At 38.6% G+C, this 20,103-nt stretch overlaps 2 protein-coding genes across 2 annotated transcripts; both read left to right on the top strand.

Annotated features, from left to right (window-relative positions):
* Window positions 1-697: 697 nt before the first annotated feature.
* On the top strand, window positions 698-9,637 carry LOC128737372 (putative glycerol kinase 5). Its single transcript, XM_053831997.1, has 7 exons — window positions 698-939; window positions 1,025-1,118; window positions 1,436-1,604; window positions 1,668-1,998; window positions 8,182-8,274; window positions 8,328-8,669; window positions 9,159-9,637. Exons 1-7 carry the CDS (start codon window positions 778-780, stop codon window positions 9,624-9,626), a joined length of 1,659 nt encoding a protein of 552 aa, XP_053687972.1. The 5' UTR covers window positions 698-777; the 3' UTR covers window positions 9,627-9,637.
* Window positions 9,638-10,044: 407 nt separating this feature from the next.
* On the top strand, window positions 10,045-19,535 carry LOC128736834 (putative glycerol kinase 5). Its single transcript, XM_053831328.1, has 5 exons — window positions 10,045-10,167; window positions 17,902-17,992; window positions 18,053-18,552; window positions 18,612-18,704; window positions 18,759-19,535. The coding sequence occupies exons 1-5, from the start codon at window positions 10,045-10,047 to the stop codon at window positions 19,533-19,535; spliced, it is 1,584 nt and encodes a 527-aa protein (XP_053687303.1).
* The last annotated feature ends 568 nt before the right edge of the window (window positions 19,536-20,103 follow it).

Here is a 20,103-nt window from a genome sequence, read left to right as displayed (position 1 = left end):
AAATAAATGACTAGAACAAATCTAGATTTTTCAGTAGTGCTACAGAACAATTGCAATAAAAACCAACCAACCGATGGCGTGCTTAATGGCAATTGGTAATTTATTCAACTGCAAATCAAAAAATTGAAACACAGCGTGTTTCTTACATACGTTTTGTTTGGATAATCTCCATTCACTTTCGTTTGTTGGTTGCGCGGAAAGTGAATCATTCATGCAGCTCCACTGTCCACCAGTCGGTGCAGTGGCTGCACATTTGACGTCTGATGAAAGAACATTTGCAGAAATCTGTAATTGGCCAGTATGTCCCTCAACTTTGTTTTCGACGCGTTTCGCGGTGGTCACAGCACTGGTTGGTTGGTTGGGGCGTATTTAACGGTTGCTCCTACACTCTACATGCTCTTGTGTGGCGCACCCGTGCGTATGTGCATTACGAAACCCAGCGCTATTCATATCGAGGCAAAATACTTCCACTACTCACTCACAAGCTGGCTTTGGTCTTCCCCGATTTACAACGTGTATACGAACCGATGGAGTAATTCACCGATCAGTTAGTCTACGTCATTCCTAGCGTGTGGTTCAGTGGCGCGGCGTGTCCGTCGTGCGCGGTTTCTCTCGTCGTGTGAACTCGCTCGTTGAGAGCTTATCATTCATTTCCGCACGCGACCGTGTAATAGCTGCGCGATTTGTTTACCAATTTGCTATAATTCCGGTTACGAGTGAGTGGTTTGATTGAACTTTTCAATTTTCTTCCCGCATTGCGGCACTTCAACAAACCCGATGGATATTGAACGCGTGGATCATCTAGCGCAAGCGGAGTCAACCAAAGGGGATCGCTACATAGCCTCGCTGGACATCGGAACCACCACGATTAGATGCTTCATCTATGCTGCCAATCGTGACATCGACAAGCTGGAGATCGTTGGAACTGCGTACGAGCAGGTTCGTTTGTGCTGATAGCATTCTAATAGACATTTACTTTATTGTCGATTCTCTATTGTCGTTGTTAATAAAATTGCACCGAAAGGTTCAACTCGTCTACCCATCGCCCGGACAAGTGGAGATCGTTCCCAATCAACTATGGGACAGCGTGATAAAGACGATTCAAAACGCGATAGCCGGTAAGTTATGTACCTATCTATACCGACACGGCTTTTTGTAGACTCGTGCGAGCGTTCATAAAAGTGTTAAATACAGAAACAGTGCACATGAAGCAGTCGTATTACCGGTTTAATGTTACATTACGAATGATTGTATATTTTATCTAATCATATGGGTGCGAGCCAAGGTAATCTAACACAGACTTTACTTACTAAAATCTGTGTTTTATTTGGTTTCGCTTTGATTGTATTGCCGGACTGTTTGGGTTTCATGGTTTTCGTGTTTAAAATATTTAGGTGAAGTCATCTACAAGTACATATTTTAAATGATCTTACAGACGCCAAATTAGCCTGCAATCAAATCGACTGCTTAGGCATATCAACCCAGCGAAACACGTTTACCTGTTGGAATCGACTGACTGGCTATACGTATCATAATTTCATTACTTGGAAAGACTTGCGCTCAGACAAACTGGTCCATCAGTGGAACAACAGTTTCAAGCTAAGGTAGTCTCACAGTCGAATACACCCCCAATAGGCCAAACTAACCCCCACGGAAACTATTTCCAGATTGCTCAAATTCGGTGCTCGATTCCTGCATTTTTTCACCCGCAGCAAACGCTTCCTGGCCGGAAGCGTTATCAAACTGATGAATCCGCAGGTTACGCTGCGGCTAGCTTGGGTACTGCAAAATAACGCCGAACTGCAGCGGGACGTGAAGGGAAACAACGTCCTGTACGGAACGGTTGACTCGTGGCTACTGTACCGACTACGGCAGGGTCACGATCGGTCACGACCCGTCGAACATATCAGCGACGTAACGAACTGCACGGCGAGTGGGTTCTACGACCCGTTCGGACAACAGTGGGCCGGCTGGGCGCTGAATCTGTTTTCGATTAAGGTTTGTGCTAAAGTGTCAATTCACTAGCGTGCCCAGACATAAACAAAAGATGAAAAAACCGGCCGAATATGTTAAAAACTTCGCACTTTTAGGTGCAACTGGGTTTAAAATCAAATTTGAAATTGAACTAGAAAAAAGACTGAACTAGAAATTTGAATTGAAATTGGACTTGAAATAAAATTCAACTGTAAATTGAACTTAAAAGTGAATTTGAGATTGGACTTAAGTTTTACTTGGAATCAGACATGAAATCAGAGTTTAAATTTACTTTAAAAATGGTATTAAAATAAGCTTAAAATCGGACATGCAATTGGACTTCAAATTGAACTTGATATTAGACAATAAATTAGACCTGAATTTGGACATGGACACGAAATTAGGATTGACATATTTTGCCTAACTCTCTCATAAGTTTAACATCTTTTCTGATGCTTTTCGCTCTTTTTCAGTGCCGTTTTTCCACTTTTATCCTTTCTGTACCGTATTCTTAGTTTTAGCTCTTACTTTTCTTCTATTTCTGTCATATTTCTTTTTTCCCTCCCGTGTTTTCTGTTTCATTGTTCCGTTTTTCTTCTTTTTCTGTTCAATTTTTTCTTACCTCCAGTTCTGTTGTTTCTCTTCACTCATTTACTCATATTTGTAGATTTCTTTCGCATTTTCCGTCTTTTCTCTTACCTTTTTATTCGTTTCCACTTTCCTTCTTTTTCTAGCTCTCCTCCAACTCGTTTTTCGTCTTCAACTGTTACGTTTTCCCTCTTCTTTCTTTCTTCATTTCCTCTATCGGTTTCCTTTTTGGCTTTCTGGCGATTCTTCTTTTTTTCTCTTGTTTTCTGTTCTGGTTTCTTTAGCTTTCTGTTGCGTTTTCTATTTCTTGTCTTGTTTTCACACTTTTTCTTTACCGCTTTTTCTCCTCTCCTGTCACGTTTCTTTCCTTTTTCAGTCCCGTTTTCCCTCTATTTGTTTCGAATTTCCCTTTTTGCGCTTTCCTATGACTTTTCAGATCCTGATTCTTGTCCTCTTTGCCATTTCGGTTTTTATCTTTTCTTCCCTCCGCTTTTTTAGCCCTCACCTTTCTTTGTTTGCTGTCATTTTTCTTTTTTCTGTCCCGTGTTTTTTGCTTCATTGTTGCCTTTTTTGTTCGTTTTCTGTTCAATTTTTGCTTATTTTTACTTCTGTTGTTCCTCTTGTTCTTTTCACTCATTTTTTTTGTCAATTTCTTACCCGTGCACAGTGGTCCAAACAGCGAAATATGTAATCGTTTGATATACATTCTTGATGGTATAACAAGCCCCTTCTTGTGAGAGAAATCTAAGGGTGATTAATTCCCTTAAAAGTGAGGTACGAAATTTATTTTCTCGTATATTCGAGATACAGGTTTGGTACTCTCGGCAAAGTTGTAGTAAATATCAATACAAACAACTTTGTCAAAGACACTATACTTGTATTTCTTCATTGAAATTATCTATGAAGCGTTATTCGAGGACAAACCCTTCAAACCAGTTTTTAAACCGACTTATTCTGGTCAACTTTTACGTGTTTATAGTGTTCTAGAAAGTTGTTTATCTTGCTAAAATCAACGTTTTTGTAGAACATTATTATTCGCGCTTTTCTGCACTTTCGGAGATTTTCAGCATTTTTGATGACAAATAGTACTACTTTGAGCCCTAATATTTCCCAAGGTGGCAAATGGTGGCAGATCAAACAACTCCCATTTAAAAGTACAATAAAAAACCTTTACAAGCAAGTGTCAATTGTCTGTGCCTGTTTGTTCCTCAAAAGTTATAGTTGTTTTAAAAATCCATCTCAGTCATGATTATAGAACAACTAGAGGACCCGGCGCGCGTTGCTACGCCATTCCAAAAAGGAGTTAAATGCATAATGCCGAAGATTTGCTTAATTGTTATCTTGCAACCAAGAGCTTTCTTTTTGACAAACCAAGATATTCCTAATTCTAATCCCACGTAACAATTTGGGTTTTTTTTACCAACCCTTAAAATGATAATGTTGGCAAAATCGCAATAAAATATCAGTGCAGTTCGTTAGAAATCAGTTGAAAACTGGTCAGAAACCATGGACTTAGAGAAATCAGTTTTGTTCCAAATTTAATTTTAGTATGGAAGGCAACACTTGCGGCCTGCGGCCATCTCGCCCTGAATCATCTAGTGTTACTATAAGCAGTTTTTGGTGGTATTGGTAAAGCCTGATGGTTCATCTAATGTTTTTTTGTCGCCCCAGAGAGGGAAGGGGTCACATACCTACTACCATAGAAAAAAACTTGCCTCCAAATATGTGGGCATGTGGGAGGCCACATTTGATTTCTCGAGTTATGCAGAAATTTGAGTTTCATTTGTATGAGAGCCCCCCTTCCAGAGAGGAAAGTTGTCTCAATTCGCCATAGAAAAAAAATTGCCTCCAAAAACCTGAGGTTGCCAAATTTGGTTCTATTTTCTTGATTAGTTCCCGAATTATGCAGAAATTTGTAATTCATTTGTATAGGAGCCACCCCTTCTAGAGGGAAAAGCGGTCTTGAACCAACATTGAAAAAATCCTGCCTCTAGAAACTCCCACAACGCCAAATTTGGTTGATTAATAGTCGAGTTATAAGGAAATTTTTGGGTTATTTGTAAGGAAGCCCCCCTATTAGAGGAAGGATGGGTCTCAACCCACCACAGAAAAAATTTCTGCCTGCAAAACCCTTAGCATGCCAAATTTGGTTCCATTTGCTTATTTCCCAAGTTATGCAGAAATTTGTACTTCTTTTATATGGAGCCACCTTTTCTAGAAAGGGGGGGGGGGATTCTTGAACCACCATAGAAAAAAAATCTGCCTCCAGGAACCCCCCTCATGCCAAATTTGGTTTCATTTGCTTGACTAATAGTCGAGTTATGAGAAAATTTTTGTTTTATTTGCATGAGAGCTCCCCCCCCCCCTCTTAGAGGAAGGATGGGTGTCAATCCACCATAGAAAAAAAATCCAAAAACCTCCAAAGCCCTTCACATGCCAAATTTGTTTCCATTTGCATAATTAGTTCCCGAGCTATGCAGAAATTTGTGTTTCATTGGAATGGAGACCCCCATTCTAGTGGGGGAGGGGTCTCAATCCACCATAGAAAAAAATTCTGCCTCTAAAAACCTTTACTTGCCAAATTTGATTCCATTTGCTCTATTAGTTTCCGAGTTATGCAGAAATTTGTGTTTCATTTGTATGGGCGCCCCCCTTTCTAATGGGGGGAGGGGTCTCAAACTATGCTAACAACATTCCTCACATAATACGCAATGTATATGCCAAGTTTCATCAAAATCCGTAGAGTGGTTTGCGAGTCTATACCGGACACACGAACAGCATTTCATTTTTATATATAGATTAAAAAGGTACTTCGGAGGCAATAAACGCTATTTTGTTTACGTTAACAATCTCTTTCTAACAAGTTGAGTTACCAGCAATTTTTTCGCCTACTTTGGAGTCGAAAATGAATGTAGACTCAAAATTATTTGAGGCAATTAATAAGAGAGAAGCTTCCAAATAACTAACTTAATTTTATTTTGTTCAATACCTTGAATTGGTGTCTTTTCAAAAGATTACACTCATAATGGGCTGGTACTGAATGGCCGAAACACAAATGTTCGAATCACGAATGGCCGAAACCCAAAAGGCCGCATTTCAGCAACAGTCCGAATTTTCTCGGAATGACTAAATAAATATTTTTTAGAAAACACGAATTGAGAAGCAGTTAACAAATAACTTTACTCAAACCAAAAATGAAATAAGCAACACATCTTATTGTTGTACTTCTAAGTACGAGTTGTTTGATCTGCCACCATTTGCCACCTTGAGAATTATTTAAGCTGAAAGAAATACTATTTTTCATTGAAAAAGCTCAAAATCTCCGAAACTTCAGAAAATCACGTATAATAATGTTCTACAAAAACGTTGATTTTAGCGAAATAAACAACTTTATAGAACACTATGAACACGTAAAAGTTGACCAGAATAAGTCAGGGTTTAAAAACTGTTTGAAAGGGGTTGCCGCGAATAACGCTTCATAGATAATTTCCATTAAGAGATACAAGTATAGTGTCTTTTACAAAGTTATTTGCATTGATATTTACTACAACTTTGCCGAAAGTACCAAACCTGTATCTCGAATGTACGAGAAAATAAATTTCGTATCTCACTTTTAAGGGAATCAATCACCCAAAGATTTCTCTTACAAGAAGGGGCTTGTTATACCAAGAAATGTTCCTAAGGACACTATGTGCAAAAAACTTCACGTTTTGGCGCAATATCACTCTGTGTTCTGTCTTTTCTCTTCCTTTTTTGTCGTTTCCAGTTTTCGTCTTTTTCTAACTCTAATCCAACACGTTTTTTGTCTTCATCTGTTAGGTTTTTCCTCTTCGATTTTTCTACTTTTCTGTTTGATTAACTCTGTTTTTGGCAACCTTTTGCTTTTTACTCTTTACTCTTTTTCCTTTTTAAACTCCCGTTTTTCGTCTTTTTCTTTATAGTTTTACATTTGTTCCTGTTTCTGTCCCATTTTTCCATCCCATTTCCATTTCTCATTCCCATTTTGTCCCATCTTTCTCCGTTTATTTTCAGTTCGATTTCTTTTTACCGTTTTCCTCGTTTCGTCCATCTGCTTCCTTTTTATTCTCTCGCGATTTTTCTTTTTTTTTTTGTTTTACTTGTGTTCTGTTTCGTTTACCCTTTCTTGTCTCGTTTTCCCTCTTTTTTGTTACGTTTCTTTTCTTTTTCTGTTCCGTTTTTCTTCTATTTATCTTGATTTTCCTTTTTTCTGCCCTGTCCTCTAACTTTCCAGAGTCTGTTTCGTCTTATCTTTCTCTTATCTATTCCGATTTTCGTCTTTTCGTCCCGTTGCCGTTTTTCCTCTTTTCCGGTCTGTTTTTTTTTTGTTTTCGTCCCGTTAACTCTTCTTCTATTTTTTGCGTCCGATCCGTTTTTCTTTTTATTGTCTCCTACTCTTCCTTCTTTTCCGTCACATTGTGAATTGTGCTTAGTTTTATCCCCCTTGCCTTCCGTTTTCAATCTTTTCTCTCTATTTTCCTATTTTTCTGTTCTCTTTTCTCAATTTTCCTGATCTGGTATTTTCACCCTTTCTTTTCCTCCTTCACTATTCCGTCCTTTTCTCTTTTGTTTCATGTTTCTCCTTTTCTGTCCAGTTTGTCCTAAATTTCTTTCTCGTTTTCCTTGTTCTCTTTATCGGTTTTTTTCTCTCATTTTTCTTCTCTTCCGGTTTACCTCTTTTTATGTTAGTCGTTTTTCTATTTTTCTCCTGTTTCTTTCTTTTCCACTTTCTTATTTCTTTTTACGTCCCGTTTTCTCTTCCATTATGTCACCCTTCGTGATTTTTTCGTCTTTCTTTTTTTTCAAGCCAGATTTTCCTCTTTTTTCTCTTGCGTTTTTCCTCAACTGGACATGAAATCGGACTTAAAATTGCGCGTGTACTTAAAATCAAAGTTAACATAGATCTGGTAATGGGCATGAAATTAGACATGAAATTGAACTAAAAGTAGGAATTGAAATTGGGTTTGAAATTGAACTCAAAACTAGACTTGAAATCAGTCCGCTAGGGTTCAAAGGTTCACCAACAGGACATGAAGAAAAAGTTGGGTTCGAATCCGGTTATAAAGAATTTCTATTATATAGCTTGAGTCGATTCGCGGATTCCCCAGCTTGGGTAAATAGGAACGATACACATACTTAACAACCGTTGCTTCAATAGCCCTCCCTTACTTTCCGGTAATTTTCCGCTCTTTTCCCTTCACATCTTCTTCACACTCTGTTTGGATACTATAAACACCTTTATTTCATTATTTTCTACTACCGACTCCTTCGATGCTTATCTGCGGTTAAAAAAATTACTTGAAATCAGTATTGAAATTTGGTATGAAATTAAAATGGAGGTTAGACTAGAAATTGAGCTTAAACTAGGCTTGAAACTAAATTTGAAATTCAATTTATAACTGGACTTGAAACAGGAACTATTCCTACTTTAAATTAATTACTTATCATATAAATAACGACAAATGAAATTGAAAAATTCTGGGTCAAATTTTTTTTTATAATAACTTTTAAAGAGAAGGTGGGGCACGTGCCCCATTGTACCTAGCGTGGGCACGCCAGTACTATTCTACAAAACCAAAATACAATTTAATAATTTTGCAGAAAGACATGCTGCCTAAAGCGGTGGACAATTCCTACGATTTTGGCCACGTTCACGAGTCCCTTTTCGGAAGTGCTATTAAAATCGGTGCATCGGTAATAAACTTTGATATAAATTTCGGAATGTTCCTTTCCAATAAAATTAACAGATTTCAGATCAATCCGCTTCACTATGGGGAAACTGTTGCTTCGAGAAGGGAGAGGTAAAAATAACGCTCGGCACGGGATCATTCCTGAACGTCAATACCGGCTCGACGTGCCTGGCGTCGGTACACGGACTGTATCCGCTCGTGGGATACAAACTGACACCGGCTGACAATGGTACCGAATTGGTGTACCTCATGGAGGGCGCATCGAACGACAACGGTTCCATCATCGAGTGGGCAATGAACATTGGCTTGTTCGCGGATCCCAGCGAGAGCTCCGGCATGGCACTGGCCGTTCCGGACTCCGACGGAGTTTCGTTCATACCAGCTTTCAGTGGTTTAGGGGTAAGTAAAAAAACCCTTAAATCTTTTTAAACTATGACAACAAACACAAAAACCATTTTCTTACACAGGCTTCTTTGATTGGACGAAAGAAACCTTATAAATGTTGCAAATCAAAATTTCATTGAAAAGTTTATTGTATTATGACAAAGTTTGCCAAATATCTAAAATCCAATTCACACCTTTTGCCACTACCTATTATATTTTTATTATTCTCTAGAATAGTTTGCGATGCTCTTTGAATAAATTTGGAAGGTTGATGATTCATGCATTTTCAATCGCACTTCATTCTAGTCACGAACTAACCTCGGTTCGTAACTAGAGCACTTAATTTTAAAACTACCAAATGCGTGCACGAACCAAAAACCAATTACGGCACACATCCTTTCACCCATATACCTACTGCCGTCTAAACTGGGTCTGCCTTCTAAACAATTCACTTTCGATTTATTTCAAAACAATCACTAACAAGCACCTCCATCCCGCTTGCAGCCACCGATCCGTGACGATACCGCCGGCACCGGGTTCATCGGCATCAAACCGTCCACCCGGAAGGAGCACCTGGTGCGGGCGATTCTCGAAAGTCTCACCTATCGGATTGCGCTGCTGTACACCTGCGCTCTCGGCGAAACGCACTTCACGTTCACCAGGATCAAGGTCGACGGCGGAGTCTCGCGGAACGATTTCATCTGCCAAACGCTGGCCGACCTGACGGGTCTGCCGGTCGAGCGCGGTGAGGTGACCGATTCGACCGCACTGGGAGCGATGTTTTTGGCCGGTTTGAACGTCGGCATCTGGCACAGCAAGCAAGAACTGATCAACATTCGCAGGATCGATAGGATATTCCAGCCAAACGGCGCCAACCGAAGCCAGTGCATGAGAAGCATGCGATCGTGGGAACGCGCCGTGCAGCGCTTCAAACGGTGGTACATCGCCGAAGAACTGAACAATCTAAACTAAGGTTTGTGATATTAATGGGTTCAATCAGTGGTTGTTATTGCAATAAAGGAAAAGGTTGTTTTAAAATCAAGTTCGCATTCATTCACAGTTATAGTGTTCGCTCTTCACCTTTCTATTGCTGTAACGAAGTCATCTTTTCGGAAGATGGTCGGCTGAGCTTTTCCTGTATCTTCGCTTTTTTTATTATCGTCATTTGGAATCAATTTGCCAATTACTTAATTAATAATGCATTAACTAATAGAGGTTTTTTGTTTTGAAATGATGGTTGGCTGAACAATTTTACGTGAGCATTCGTCAGTCAATAGTTTGAACGCGCCGAAGGCGGTTGTCGCGTAGCATTTTCTCGGCAGCTCGGTAACCGTGGTAAACCGTGGAAACCGTTAGGGGGCACTCTGCCACCGCACCGGAGCAAAGAGCAATGGAAACCGCGGTCAAGTATGTCGCCGCCTTGAATGTCGACCAGCGGCAGGTGAAATGCTTTGTTTACGCACTATTTCGTGAAACAACCCACATCGAGGTCGTAGGGTCATCGGTCGAACAGGTGGGTGCGAGTGGTTATGAGTGGTCTATGTGAATTTCGAAATGTGATTCTTTGGAAATTATTTCACAAACGAAGTTAATAATTAGAATAGCAGAAAACTGTTGTGTTTGTGAACGTTTTATGTCCATATGACTAGTGTGGTGCTGATCCTGTGATTACTTTTGAAATTACTATCAAACTTATATAATTTATTTGTGAATATAGTTGTAGTTTTTGGGAATTTTCTACTTTTGAGAGTGCTATTTCTTTAATAATACCAACATCATACACGATGGCTTGAAGGTTATTATTTATTAAGGAAAAAAATGCTTTTTATAATTTTATTTATGCAGTTCAGTAACTCATATATTCCACTAAATAATCATCTGGCCAAACATTTTCAGTTGGTTTTTGAATTCAAGAAATATAAAAACTATTCTACTATTTTGACAGACGTTTCGTTTCATAGGGAAAGGGGGCTAAAAACGGACACCTTAAGGTGTCATTGCAAATTGACTAGTTCTTTTCATCTTTGCAAGCAGCAAATGCTTGAACAGTGCTCGTGTTTGCTTTTATTCTTTGAAAATTGGAAACGTTTCGATCAACATGGCAAGTAAGAAGAAGGAAACGGATATTGCTACAGGAACATTAATACTATGTGTGTGTTCATTAAAATTCGTGGGTTAGCATCTTGGCACTGCAGAGGATCTGAGTGGAAGCTCTGTATCGGCGAGGCCCAATTTTAGCAGAATCGTGGAGCCTCCATCAAACTGGGAACAGGCTTTGCAGTGATGTTGGCCATGGAACATCAAGATAACCGGAGATATGAACACCTTGGTCGTCACCATAGCCTTCACTCCGACACGATCAATAACAGCCGTAGTTGCAATAACTTTGCAGCTTTTGCAACCCTAGAGATTAGACCTAACCATCTTGCGCTCGATACGTGGATGATATGTGTCGAAACGGAAGAAGAAACAGTTAGAGTTGCTCAAAACGTGTGCTTCATCTAGGCTTGGGAACGTAGTGGGACACATTCAGGGACACCTTTACTTTTAGAGCGGCGTGCAGGCCTGAATTGTTGTCTGGACAGCAGATTCCTACGAAGTGAAAGGTATTGTGGATTCGGAAACTTCACAGCTTGGAGAGGAACTCTGATATAAATATACAACGGTCGTGGAACGGCTGGGAGAGGCTGTTAGAGTCAATAGGATCGTAGCACTGACCCCGCACTGTCCTGTATTCTATTACAGCTCTGTCGTATAAAAACAGAAGGTCAAATTTCGATAACGGAATTAGCACCCAGCTTTAGCTTTTTTTGGAACGAAGTTTTTTAGAGCGGAACCTGAGCTGACTGAAGCTTGTAACGATGCGTTATTCATACTGAGTTAACTCTACAAGTTGAACTGGCCACAATGTATTCATCTAGGTAAGAGCGATAACAACTACTTGCACGCGACACTAAGCGGTTGGTATTAGGCTTGATAGGAACAGTGGTTTATTCTTGATTAGATAATCGAACGGTGCGAACGAACTCTCGTAACAAGAGCAACGCGACAAAGCGGATAGAAGAGATTTTAACACCAAAGACGAAATGGACTCTGTTGCCTGCAAGCAGTCCACACATGGGTGGAAGCTGGGAGAGATTGGTGAAATAGGCAAAGAAGATATAGTTCCAGATAGAACTTCCAAGGCTACACACAAACGAATTTCTCAGGAACAAATTGCTAAAGGTTTTCTGGACAAACTGACGCCACTGATTAGAGCTACGCTGAATCGAGCAGTGATGCCCGATCTACGAATTTAGGAACCTTCGGATCAAGTGCTCATATCTACGGATTTTTATAAAATTTACGGAAAAGATTGAAAGTGTCATTTAGTCTGATAGGAAGTGTATTAAAAAATGAAGATTTACTTTCATTCTGTCAACATTAATTAGCATTTTTTACTTTGTATTTGTATTTTGGTCGATTTATCTGACAATTTTTGTATTATCTACATGAATATGAAACTTAAATCTAGAACAAAACTGTTGCAGCATCCTAGACCTTGTCAGTCTTCTACTAAAAGCGCGTGAAGAAACGTCTCCAAAGTCAAATAGTTCTTCGACCAGCGTGAAGGTGCGGATGCATGACGTCAGTGGTTCATAGTTCATAGTCCGATAGAATCTGGTTGTCAGTAAATTCGATGAGCGAAACTGTCTACTTGAAGCACGAAAATGAATACGGGATAGCAGAGCCGGGGCATCTATTTCATGGTTAAGCAGCTTTGCCACAAAAGTTGCTTGTTGAATCCTTCAACGATTATTCTACATTTATTGATGTTCTACATGTTCTTTTCATACGATAATTAAGGGGACATGAACGACCAAAAATTTTGAAAAAAAATCATTATTTTTTTATTTCAGATTTTGTTTCTGCAGTCTTTATCGCTTATTTTGATACTAAATTTGTAATGATCCGATCACGGTAAGTGGCCGAAAAACGATCATACACATAAGCATTCCAGTGCGGCGTAGAATAACTTCTGCGAAATAAACCGCCGCTCCAGGAAAACCACGATTTTCAATCTTTATATACCTTTTTCTGTGTAGTTTCTGAAAAAAGGTACATAATAATACGATAGAAAAATGGCGAAAAGAGCATGAAAAGATAATAAAAATACGACAGAGAAATAACAATAAGACGACGAATACGAAAAAAGGCACCATAGAGATGACAATAACGCAACGAAAAAATACCGAACAAGCAACAATAATACGACAAATAGACAACGGTCAGATAACGAAAACACGACGAAAGAACGACTAAAAGACAGCAAATAAACGATAAAAGGATGACGAACAAGCAGTAAAAAGCCAGCGAAAAAATGTAACGAGGAGTGAAGACAATCAGGCTAAACGACGATGAAGAAAAGACGAAAGACAACAAAAATTAATTAAAAGACGCCAAAAAATGTAAAAAAGGCAAAACGATGAAAATACTATAACTAGATGTAGAAAAGGTCTTCTTTTCTTCAATTTCTTGCCTCCAAGCAGTCCCTACACATGGGTGGAAACTGGGAGAGATTGGTGAAATCGGTAAAGAAGATATTGTATACTAGATAAAACTTTCAAGGCTACCCACAGACGAAGCATGCACTTTGCTTTAGCCGTATTTACCTTTAACTCAATCTTTTCTGCTTCGCGCTCTAGTCTGGTGTATTGTTCAACCACCGCCACAGATGTTTTGCCGATAATATCCAAGTCATCGGTAAAGCAGTGGAATTGACCCCTCTCGAAGCACCAATTTCCCAGTTTGTTGATTTTATTGGAAAAGAACATTCCGAAATTCAAATCTTTGTTTATTACCGAAGCACCGATTTTGATAGCACTTTCAGAAAGTGACTCGTGAATGTAACAAAAATCGTCCACAGCCTTAGGTAGAAAGTCTTTCTACAAAAGTTTATTTAAATTTTATTTTTGCTATGTTTCTCTTTAAAAGTTATTATAAAATAGAGTAATTTCTGTGATCGAGAAGTTTTTTATTTAATTTGTAGCTATTTATGCAATAATTTATTAATTTATTGAAATAACAGTTCCGGTTTCAAGTCCAGTTATAAATTGAATTTCAAGTTTAGTTTCAAGCCTAGTTTAGGCTAAATTTCTAGATCAAATTATGTTCTAATTTCATGCCAAATTTCAACGCTTTCAAGTAATTTTTTAATGGCAGTTTTTATAAAACCGACGAATGGTACGGTAGAAGAAAGACGCGAGAGCCATTGAAGCAACGCTTGTTAAGTATGTGTACCTTTCCTTATTACCCAATCTGTGGAATCCGCGGATTTGAAACTATAATGGAAGTTAACTGGATTCGAACCCAACTTTTCCTTTTCCTTCAGGCCCTGTGAATCGCAGATATTAGTAAACCCTAGAACCACAGCGGACTTGACCTGCTTTCAAGTCCAATTTTAAGTTTCGATTTGAGCTCAATTCCAAATATAATTTTAACCGCAATTGCCTTCCTTATTGCCTTATTGGGGAAAACTGGGAATATCTGGTTTGGAAAAAAGAAAAACGAAAGAATCTCTATGGGTGAAACAATGGGAAGGAAAACTGGGCGTAAAAAAATTAAAACGATGACAAAACTAACTTAAAAAGAGGGAGACTTAACAAGAAAAGAAGTGTAACGGAAGTGAAGAAGAATGAGAGAAAAAAGAAATACGATAAAGAAACAAGAAAAAAGAGAAAAAAAATTAGGACAAACTGGACAGAATAGAAGAAACTCGAAACAAAAAAGGAAAAACGGAATAGCAAATAAAATACGCGAGCAAGGAAATTGAGAAACGAGAAAAGAAAAAGAGGAAAATAGGGAGAACGAAAACGGAATAAAACGAAGAACATAATGTGACAGAAAAGGAGGAAACAGGACATAATACTACATAGAACGGAGCGGATCAAACAATAGAAGAGTAAATGGGGCAAATAAACGTGACCGGAAAAGAAATAGAACGGCAATGTGAAGAAAAACGGAATGGAAAAGAGAAAAACAAGACGAATCAGGATCTGAAATGTCGGAGAAAATGGAAGAAAAAATGAAATACTAAACAAATAGAGGGAAGACGGGACAGAAAAAGAAAAGGAACGTGACAGAAAACGAGGGAAAACGAAAGAAAAAAGTGGAAGAATGAGACAAGAAAGGGGAAACGGAACAGAAAACAAATAAACCAAAAGAGAAAAAAAGAATCACGAGAAAGAAAAACGAAAAACGCAAAAGCGAAAAAAGGATATAATGAGAAGATACTCAAAATAAAATGCACAAAACCTGAATGTGTGGTGTACAAAACGAAGTGGTTTTATTCTAATCAAAATACTTACATATGTCAATACCAAAGTATATAATATGAAGGTTGTTCATTATGGAATGCACGTTAAACCAATTGTTATCAGATTGATCTCAATGTATAAAAAGAGAAAGATGAGACAAAATGGAAATGGGATGAGAAAATGGGATAGAAAAAGAAGGATGTAAAACTGTAAAGAAAAAGACAAAAACGCGTTTTAAAAGGAAAGGAAAACCTTAAGCAAAGGGCAAAAGGGGGCCAAAAACAGAGCAAACCAAACCGAAAAGAGGAATTAACGAAGAAGAAAAACACTTGAACAAGAAGCGGAAACATGGTACTGGAATAAAGCGACAAGGATCAGAAAAAATGTAAAATCTATGAGAGAGTAAGACGAAATATGTCAACCCTAGTTTCAAGGAAAATTTCATGACCAAATTCAGGTCCAATTTCAAGTTCAACTGCATGTCCGGTTAAGCTCAATATCAAATCTACTTAAACTTTATTTTAAAGTCAAATTTAAATTCTGATTTCAATTTCTAGTAAAATTTGAATTACAATTTCAAGTCCAGTTCAAATTCAATTTACGTCCAATTTCAGTTTACTTTCGAGCTTAATTTCAAATCAATTTTCAAATCCAATTTTAAGTCCAATTCTAAGTATAATTCAATCCTAGTTTCAACATAACCCAACAAAAATTTTTGTTTATTAGTAGTTGGTTTGTTTTTGTTGAGTAGCTGAAACCTATTGAACAAGCGCTTAATAGGCTGCCATACGATAAAAATATTCCTTGGGAAGCAAAATTTCAAGCCCAATTTCAAATAAAAACTTCAAATTCTTTTTAAGTCCGATTTCATATCTAACTCCAAGTAAAACGTCCAGTCCAAATTTCACCAAATTCGAGTCCAATCTCAAATCCAATTTCGAGTCCAATTTCAAATAAAGCTTCAAGCTCAAAATAATCCAAATTGAAATCTGATTTAATGCCCTATGTCAAGTCCGATTTCAAGTGCACTTTCAACGCTAATTTCTAGTTCAGTTCCAAGTCTATTGTTTTAGTGCAATTTCAACTTTGATTCTAAATCCAATTGCACCTGAAAGTCCGAAGTTTTTAGCGTAATCCGATGGTATTTTTGTGAATAACCGACAGTATCCTTGATAAATCCTTGATAAAGACTATAAAAACGTAGTCGATACGTCAGAAAAAGTATAAAATCTGTTCTGATTTAAAAATATTGAATTCCGCAGACGACAGAGCGTATCCAATCTATCAAGTGTGATGGTTTTTGAGTTCAAAAGCGGGGTTCTGTTTACGGAAGTGTTTTCACTGCATTCTTCTTACCAATCTAAACACAGGATGACGGAGCCTCATTACCTAGCATGTTGATATAGGTAACGAATCTACCTGAAAGTGTGTACGTACCTATGTTACTACCTATGATCGTATAAAACATCGCTGGAGCTGCAGTCAAGAACATTCACAAGTTAGATAGTGCTTCTACTAGGAACTTCGCCAGTATCAACACCAAAGTCAGTAATAATGGAAAACAAGCGTCAGAAATCGAGCTCGCTGTTACCCTCCAGCCGCTCTATTCAAAAGCGTAATCGAGCATCAGAATCGAAGAAATTTCACGCCACCGCTCAGTGTGTCGTTCAACAACAATCTCGCAACTCGGAACAGTATCAACAGGGTTTTCCGACATCGCGAGGAACACCGATAAACGTACAATTAAGACAACTTTTGGAAAAAGAAAATGAGGACCCCGTAAGCAGGAACGCGTGTCTCAAAATACGTATTGCGGAACTGCACGCCTATGCCGCCATGCTGAAGGATATGTCGGCACTGCCGTCGTCGATTAATTCTGCCCGCCCCTTGGGTGATGCTCCGGAGAATGGTTCATCCGTCGATTCGAACAAAAACAACTAGGATGCTCGTATCAATAAGGGCAATTTAAAAAATTAAATCTAAGAAATCGCTTCATAACTATAATAACATCATAATCAATAAATATTAAATTACATTTAATATTTGTTTCATTCGTTCATTTTTCAAGCTGTTGGTTGTCACTTTACTGATCACTCGCATTTGTTTTCTAGGTATTGAAGAAAATTTGAAATTTTTTGAATCAGTTTATGGTGCGTTCATTGTTTGATGGCATCTTGTTGCCGACATTTGTAATCGCTGTAATTTATTGACGCTGTTTTGGCGGTCTTTTGATGCCTCTTCGTCGCCTTTTTTGCATCTCCGGCTATATAGTATTTCAAATGACAAATAGCGTGAAAATCGATTTGGCCGTCTCTGAGAAACATACGATATTTGACACCTAGTCGAAACACATTTAAGCACAACTTTCAAACTAGTTTTCAAAACAAAAATAGGAAAAATGTCATTTTCTTTCAAGCGCCTATTCTAGTCGGGTAATTTTTTTGTTCTGGTGCAGGACATTTTGGAATTTGCTCTGCTTTTCTCTGCTTTTTTCCAGGATTTAAAATTTACGTGTGTCCTAAAAGTAGCAACATAATAAGCGTCTTGTCCTTCCTATTGGTACAATCCATATCTAAAATTTCACTAGGTTCTTTTAGCATTTTCTTCTAATACTGTAAACATGCGTTATCTGAATCACACAAATAATACTTGACTTCATCAAAGAAAATTAAGTTTTTGTGGTAAAATTAAAATTTGTTTTCATCAGCATTTTGGGGAAAAAGTAATCCAATAGTTAAATCGCAAAAAATGCACTGCAGTCCTTGTAGTCCAAAAAAGGCAGAAGTGAACAATAAATAGCCTGAGCCAACATTGTATCTAAAATCGCCTATCATTTTTGATTAACAATCAGATTACGTGCGGTATTAAATCGAAATCCATACAGTTAGACCAATAGAAGGAATCAAACAACAAAAATACATGTATTATAGTTCAAAAAACTTCACTTTTAGATTGAGCTCATCACAGCCACCGGCCTCGAGGAAATTGACCCCGTTAAACTTTGGGACAACGTTCTGGGCACCATTAAAGCAGCAATAGAAGGTGACAACCATCAATAAAATACCATTCGTTACTAAAAATGTATTTTATCCTATTACACAGAAGCCAACCTGACAGCAGCACAAATCGCCTTTCTAGCCATCAGCACGCATCGGAACTCGTTCACCTGCTGGAACCGGTCCACTGGAGGGGCGTACTATAATTTCATTACCGCACAGGACCTGCGGGCCGACCAGAAGGTCCAGGAATGCAACGATTCCTTTTTGTTCAAAGCATTCAAAGCGACCGCCAGTTTGCTACATTGCGTTACCAGAAGTCAACGCTATCTCGGGCAGAGCGTTTTTCGGGTTACCAACGAACATGTGACCATGCGGCTTGCCTGGATGCTTGAAAACAGCCCCGGGATCCAACAGGATCTGAAACACGGAAATGTACTGTATGGAACGATCGACGCATGGCTTCTCTATCGATTACGAAAGGTAAACGATTCCAGCCTGGATCTGGAGCATATAAGCGATATTACCAATTGTGCTGCCAGCGGTTTTTATGACCCATTTGCACGGCAATGGACACGGTGGGCTTCCATGCTGTATCCCATTGCGGTAATCAACGTTTCATGAATGTATCAACAATTATTGATATTCGTTATTTTCTTCTGCAGAAAAGCGTACGGCCGACTGTCGTAGACAACTCGTTTGACTTTGGATATGTCGATGCTTCAATATTCGGAAGCTCCATAAAGATCGGAACTTCGGTAAGTACACTTTGTCCATAAACATTTCATCCCTTTTCAGCGAATTTCTTGTAGATTTCAGATACATCAGCTGCTCTGTGGGGAACCTGTTGCTTCGACAAAACCGATTTATACCTGAAACTGGATACCACCACTGTGGTATCCATCCTAACAGATTCGACCTGTCTAGCATCGGAACGCGGATTTGCTCCATTAGTCGGATACAAGCATGTCAACGGAAGTCAGAGTGAATTGATGTATATTCTGGAAAAAACGTGCACCAGCTGCACGGCAGTAATGGACTGGGGCGAAAAGATTGGTCTGTTTGCGGACTGTCAGGAGGCATCAGGTCTGGCCAGTGCAGTTGCGGACTCAAACGGGTTATTTTTCGTATCAGAATTTAACGTTCTTGGACCGTGTGATATGACCGCCGGATCAAGTTTTATTGGCATTAAGAAAACAACCAAAAGAGAACACATGGTCCGATCAATGCTGGAAAGTATCGTCTATCGAGTCGCTCTGATATATGTGGACGTTCACAAGGAAATACAGTATCAGGGGATGGAGAGCATTTCGAAGATCAAAATCGATGGCTCGGTAGCTAAGGCTGATTTCATCTGTCAGATGTTGGCCAACATTACGAGCTTGCCCGTCGAACGGGGAGAGGCTACCGATGCTTCAGCGCTTGGAGCGATTCTACTGGCTGGGCTTGGTGCAAACGTTTGGAACAGTAAACAAGATTCGTTGATGGTTCGCAAGAAAGGGAAAATCTTTCTACCAAGCCCAAACAGCAAATTGAAACTTCTGCGGAACATGCGCTGCTGGGAGCAGCTAGTGGAGAAGTTTAAGTAATAATGTAAAATAAAACGTCCTACTAATTGCATAAAATTGTTTGTAAATATACGAGTTAAAGAAAAAGTTTTTCCGTTTTATGAATCGTCCGTGTTTGTAATTAGCAAATATGATAAAATTTACCTCATCTCAAATTTGTGTGTATCATAGTTTAAGACTATATTATTAATAAATCGTAAACTAATGATTTTGAGTGTAAAACACGTATCCCTACCTTTTTTTTCTTTTCGAGCTAATAAGCTGTTCTGCAGGGCAAAAAAATTTTCTCGATAGTCTCCCTTTTTGGAGATGTTTCCATAGTTGCCTACCGTTTTAGAGTAAATAAATCAAACAAAAACTATTTGGTATTGTTTCTTTACTTTGGATAAAACAAGGATATCGGTGCAAACAAAAATGCACCAACCCAATCCCCAGCTCATGTAATTATTCAAAAATTAAACGAAAAATAGAGTTGCGAAGAGTTTAGCTCAAAGCAAAACAAACAAATGAAATATCTACATAGATGAGAAATAGTTTCCACAGAGTTTAGGTCATAGCCATACACACTTAATGAAATTAGAGATGCAAT

Source organism: Sabethes cyaneus, chromosome 2 (genome assembly GCF_943734655.1).
Source record: "Sabethes cyaneus chromosome 2, idSabCyanKW18_F2, whole genome shotgun sequence".
NCBI lineage: Eukaryota > Metazoa > Arthropoda > Insecta > Diptera > Culicidae > Sabethes > Sabethes cyaneus.
This window is presented reverse-complemented; position numbering and strand designations above follow the sequence as displayed.